We start from the raw sequence: 6,503 nt of genomic DNA on the forward strand, positions 1-6,503 counted from the left end.
TATGAGATATATATATTCCATAAGAATGTGTGGTCTGGTGTTTGGAAGAGTACATTCACGCACATCACGTTTCCACCAACATGTATATTCTCATATTTTTTTATATTATGCAATTAAAAAAAATAAACTTTTAGTGGTATTTAATATTATTTTTAGTGACAATAAAAATGATTGCAAAATCTTTTACCAGTATTCTTACATTAGTCATTGTATACAGTGTGATTAAAACATTTATCGACAATTATTCTACATGTTGGTAAAAAATTTTATAATAGTTGAAGAAAATGTATAAATTTTTGTAACATGTTTTTTACTAACATTTAATATTTTATGTTATTATCGCTAAAAGTTTAATAAATGATTCATGACTTATGTACTCTTTAATTATCTTATTTATAGTTAATATGGGACTTGCAAAAACTTGAATTTTTTCCAATACACCTCTTCAAGTTTAGGAATATTGAGCTTGGTAATGATGAGTAGTGAGTGATTTGATACTAACTTAGAATAGTAAGTTATGAGTCTAACTCATCCACTTATATACTCTTTAATTAATTATGTTATTTCTAGTTGATGTGGTATTTAAATTTTTTTCAATAAATAATTATCGTTAATAATAAATTTTGGTATAATATAAATATATTTTTAGTAATTATTATATATTAGTGATTAATATTTTTATTAGATAATAAAATAGAGATAAATAATTTATTATTATTAAATAATTATTGTTAATAATAATTTGATTGTCCTGTTGAATTATGCTAGTAAACGAGAGAATGATTTCGTCTTTTTGTTACCTAATTAACTAATTTCAATGCCAACAGAGAGATGATTATTAGGCTTTCTCTTTGTATTTTCACTGTGTATACTTTGATTTCAACCTTTTCAAAATGGTAATTTAGAAATATTGATGCTATAGTATTTTCCTACAATTTTTCACACCAGAATGGTGTTAAATATGCGTAGTTTTGTTTTCACGTTTCGGGGAATAACTAAATACTGAAGCTATTAATTTAACTTACAATACAATTCATGAACAACAAATTCATGGTAATTTGCTAAAGGGTTTATGAAGTAGCAATTAGACATTACCATAGGTAATTGATTAAATAAATTTGATATTTAATTAAGAGTTTAATTTTGATATATTAATTAAAAAAAATTACACTGTTATATTTGACCTTAAATATGACTTGTAATATCACAAGATTAATGTTTTTTTTGTTACATAGCTTTTAAGAATATAACAATTCATAATTAATTTATAATAAATATAAAAAAATTGTAGTTTATTCTAATTAAACTCTTTAATTAATTAATAAAAGTAATTCTGATGGGAAGTGAATGAGAGACATATAGTTGTTTGTTCTTAGCAATTTTTGTAAGTGTTATATTATTTATATATAATTCATACACTCACAATTGCATGAGTACAATTTCTGAAGCATTCGGGTTCTGCGTGGATTAATTAGGAACATGATCATTAGTGATTGCGAATAAGGAAATGCATGCGTGGGTTGGTATAGAGAGTAGGTTATCAGGTGTCAAAGGGCGTGCAACCAAACCTTCCATGTTCAACTAAACGTCTTCGATCGAGAGATTGCAGCCAGCCAACTACCCTTCTTCTGTGGTAATAATAACATTTCGAGAATAACCCTAATTCAACATGCAGTGAAAGTACATGCCGTCATTTTTATTCTCTGTATCACTTTTTTCTTTTTTTAACAATTGGTTTTTAAAATAAATCTATACTGCTTAACGACTGATAATTTTCTTTTATCAAATTTTTGATCGTTTTCAAAATAAATGTTTTAAAAGCTATATCTGTACTATCCGTACCGCCATGCCGAGCTCGAACTCAGCATCTCAGTGCAAAGTGACCTCGGATACGCACTAGACGACGTCAACTCGGCATTCAAATAGGTCATAATTGATCTCAGGCCCAAGGCCCAACAAAACCCTAATTCATACTCAGGTACGTGCATTACTTATACGAGACTCATACATCCACAAAGACTAACTTTAGCATCGGAGTCTCTTTTGCAGGTACCAACCCCATCTTGGAGCAACCAACGTACCAGCGAAGGAGGCTCATCGATCTTACCCAGCGGATCGTCCCCTACGACCGATCTCCGGTAAGAACATTTGGCGCCCACCGTGGGGCCGGTCAAGACAGCTCTTATCGGCCACGCTTATGGTTTTCACCAGAAGCCATAGCAGACGCGCAACTGACGACCTAGATAACACAACTAGCATGGACAACGAAGCAACATTGAGACGACTGATCGAACAGGTCAAGCAGATGCGGCAGCAACACACCGCCGATCTGCAAAGCATGCGTGTCAAGCACGAAACTAACCTAGCAGCAATGCGTACCGCCAATGAAGCTGACCTAGCGGCGCTGTGTGCTGAGAATGAGCATATTCGCGCTCAACTCCCTCGGTGCTCCTTTGATCAACCCCCTCAACCGAGTAACCAACAAGAGGAAGAGGGGCACTCGGTTTCTCAGCCACCAATAGTAGACATTCTTAAGTCAGAAAACCAAGAAGTGCAAATATAAAAGAAAAGCCACAAAGCATGGCACCAACCTCGGTGGCCTGGACGACCTGTTCGGCAGCTGGAGCAACCTCCTCGGCAACCACTTGGGAAGCCCCCTCTGGCGGACTCCCCGTGAGGTCGACCGCATCAGCATCAGTGGCCTTGGAAGTAACTTCCTCAACATCTCGAGGGGCAGAGGTCCCCCCGACCTGCTACACATCGGTCGCACGCACCGACAAACAGGTCGGTCCATGAAGTCAGCATTGCTCCAGCCCAGGTTCCAGGTAATCAGGCAAGCATCCGCCGCCACCCCTTTGTGGATGGTATCATGGAGACACCTCTGCCCTTTGGCTGGAAGCCCCTCCACATCGATCGCTACGGCGGCACGACGGACCCGGACGAGCACGTCGACCTATATATGTCACACAAGTAAACCTCTACACTAACGATGATGCTGTTTTGTGTAGAGTTTTCCCGACCTCACTCAAGGGGGCTGCATTGAACTGGTACACCCAGTTACCTGCTGAATCAATCGAAAGCTTCGACACCCTAGTTAGGTGATTCACGACACAGTATGCCACGAGTCGACCTCACCATGTCACCTTCGCCGCCTTGGCCAATCTCAGGCAGGGCGACGACGAACTGCTGAGGGCGTTCATGGAACGTTTTGCCAACATCTCGGTCAAGATTCGGAACCTGAATCCCGAAGTTGCCCTGCACGCCATGCTTATGGCACTCAAGCCCAGACCGTTCGTCGATAGCCTATATCGTGAAGCTCCTCATGACATGGACGAGCTTCGCGCCCGTGCTGCTGGGTACATCCAAATGGAAGAACACTCCGCCTTCCGTGACCAGGTTCGCGGAAAATCACAAGAGAAGCCTGACAACGGTCACAAAGACAAGATGAAGGTCACCAATGACAGCTAGTTCAAGAGAACTGCCAAGGCAAGCAGGGGGGGAAGATACGACTTCTACACTCCCCTGAATACGCCCCGAGTACACATCTTGGAGGAGGCCAGTAATAGCAACCAGCTCACGCTGCCACCTCCAAGTCACACTCCCAACAGTGCGGACAAGTCCAAGCACTACAGATACCACAAAAATCACGGTCACACCACTAAAGAGTGTCGCACACTCCGAGACCGTATCGAAGAACTCATCTAGACAGGTCACCTCGGCCAATATGTCCAACGACAGCAGGGTCATAGAGGAGGCTACGGTGGACGAGGACGAGGCAGAGGCCGTGGTTCGGGAGCTCGCATGGACCAACCCTCTAGCTCTCAGCAAAATGCCGATGGAGCAGTGCAAGCCGAGGTAAGCCAGGAAATAGGGTCAGCTCCCCTATAGGGAGTAATCAACACAATTGCAGGTGGCTTCACAGAGGGAGGCTCTAGTAATTCGGCGCGAAAATGACATTTGCGCAGCATCAACAATGTCCACTCCGCCACCTCGGCCTCGCATCAAAGCTCGCCTCCGATCACCTTCACTAACGACGACTACGCTGGCGTCAGTCCCAACCAAGATGACCCAATGGTCATCGCCGTGGAGGTCGCCAATTGGGAGGTCCACAAGACATTGATTGACCAAGGGAGCTCGACTGACGTCCTGTATTGGCCGACGTTCCTCAGGTTAGATATCCCTCACTCCCTCATCCAACCTCACACAGAGCCCCTAGTCGGTTTTGCAGGAGAGCGAGTACATACCCGAGGGTACGTGGACCTGCTGACAACTTTCGGAACCTCTCTAGACACAAGGTGGATTATGGTCCGATACCTCCTCGTGGAAGCCAACACCTCCTACAACATAATCATTGGGAGGCCGACGTTGAACCAACTCGGAGCGGTGGTGTCCACCCCACATCTCACCATGAAGTTCCCAGGGAATGGCGACAAGATCATCTCTGTCAAGGCAAACCAGAAGACGGCTCAGCAATGCTACGCCGAGAGCCTGAAAGTTTCTTCAGCCGACGAGCGTTGCAAGAGTGATCCCCCCACAGTGGCTCACATCACCCACGTGGATATCATTGACCTCGACCCGAGGTCCGACTCCCATGATGAACGACCGAGTCCCATCGACAAGCTCGATGACCTCCAGATCGGGAAACTCCCTAGACAGTGCATGAAAATCAGTAGGCAGTTGAGCATGGAGTTACGGCAATAGCTCAAAGCTGAAATCCTCAAGAACGCCGACCTCTTTTCATGGTCCAGTGCCGACATGCCAGGTATAGACGCTAACTTCATTTGTCACAGGTTAGCAATTCACAAGGAGGCAAAGCCCGTCGCTCAGAGGAAGCGGAAAGTCGGTGGTGAAAGGCGGGAGGCCATCATCACCGAGGCGCAAAAGCTGCTAAACGCTGGCTTCATCCGTGAGGTCAAGTACACCACATGGCTGGAAAATATGGTTCTAGTAAAAGAGAGCTCGGGGAAGTGGCGCATGTGCGTCGACTACATCGACCTAAACAAAGCATGGCCCAAGGACTCGTACCCCTTGCTGAGCATCGACATGCTGGTTGATGGAGCATCCGGACACGCCCTTCTCAGTTTCTTTGATGCTTACTCCAGGTACAACCAGATCATGATGTACCCACCAGACGAGGTGCATACATCATTCATCACCGATCACGCCAATTACTGCTATAGAGTGATGCCCTTCAGCCTCAAAAACGTAAGGGCCACCTACCAGCGGCTGATGGACAAGGTTTTCCACCAACAGATCGGACGAAACATGGAGGTCTACGTTGACGACATGGTGGTCAAGACCACCTCAGTCGAAGCTCATGCTGCCGACCTGGCTGAGGTGTTTAGCCAGACCAGGAAGCACAGGGGGATTGAAGCCAACCCGGAGAAATGCAAAGCCATCATTCAGATGCAAAGCCCCTAGACTGTGAGGACGTCCAACGTCTCGCTGGAAGGTTGGTCTCCCTCTCCCGATTTATCCCCAGGTTGGCGGAGAAGGCAGGCCCAATCTTCACCCTGCTACGGAAGCCAAAAAACTTCGAGTGGACGGAACAGTGCGAGGTAGCTTTCCAAAGCTTCAAAACCTTCCTCTCAACCCCGCCAATCCTTCAGAGGCCGGACCACCAGGCTGACCTCCTATTATATTTGGCAGTAGCAGAAAGCACGATCAGCGCGATTATCATACAAGAGCACCAAAAAATGCAGACACCGGTCTACTTCATCAACCGAGTCCTACAGGACGCCGAGAAACGATACCAGACGATTGAAAAGCTGGCACTGGCACTTGTTATCGCAGCTCGGCGTCTCCGACCTTACTTCTAGAGTCACCAGGTGGTAGTCAAGACCGACTACCCAATCAAGCAAATCCTGTGAAAGCTAGAGCTCGTCGGGCGGATGATAGCATGGTCGGTCGAATTGTTTGAGTTCGGCATCCAGTACGAAAGCTGCGGTGCTTTGAAAGCTTAGTGCTTAGCTGACTTCATGGCTGAACTTACGCCAACCTCGATCAAGGAGCCACATGTATGGACTTTGTATGTTGATGGGTCCTCCAACTCTAAGGGTGGCAGTGCAGGTATCATCTTGGAAGGACCAAACCGGGTCACTTTGGAGCAATCCCTCAAGTTCGGTTTCAAAGTGACGAACAACCAAGCAGAGTACGAAGAACTTCTAGCAGGGCTAAGGTTAGCCCACGATCTCGGAGCGCGAAGGGTGAGTTGCAACAGTGACTCAAAGCTCATGGTGGAACAACTCAGTGGAGCGTATCAGACCAAAGACACCCTACTGCAGAGGTATTTTCATCTAGCCACCCAACAAATCTCCTCTTTCGACGAGTTCACAATCCACCATGTACCCCGCGAGCAAAACGCAAGAGCCGACCCCCTATCCAAGCTTGCCAGCACAAAGCGTCCCGGGCAACACCGGACTTCATACAAGAAACCTTGCATTCACCCAGTTTGGATGACAAGGTTGTCAACACCAGCGACGGAGGAGAGCAAGGATGGATGA

At 45.3% G+C, this 6,503-nt stretch overlaps 1 protein-coding gene across 1 annotated transcript; it reads left to right on the forward strand.

Moving 5' to 3' along the window:
* The first annotated feature begins 5,978 nt into the window (after nucleotides 1-5,978).
* LOC145954940 (uncharacterized) lies at nucleotides 5,979-6,503 on the forward strand. The gene has a single exon (XM_083069633.1). It carries the CDS (start codon nucleotides 5,979-5,981, stop codon nucleotides 6,501-6,503), a length of 525 nt encoding a protein of 174 aa, XP_082925759.1.

The sequence above is a fragment of the Cajanus cajan genome, chromosome 2 (assembly GCF_000230855.2).
Source record: "Cajanus cajan strain Asha chromosome 2, NIPB_CcT2T_4, whole genome shotgun sequence".
Lineage (NCBI taxonomy): Eukaryota > Viridiplantae > Streptophyta > Magnoliopsida > Fabales > Fabaceae > Cajanus > Cajanus cajan.

Coding starts and splice junctions, on each gene's coding strand:
- LOC145954940 (XM_083069633.1), top strand. CDS start 5,979: ATGGCTGAACTTACGCCAACCTCGATCAAGGAGCCACATGTATGGACT.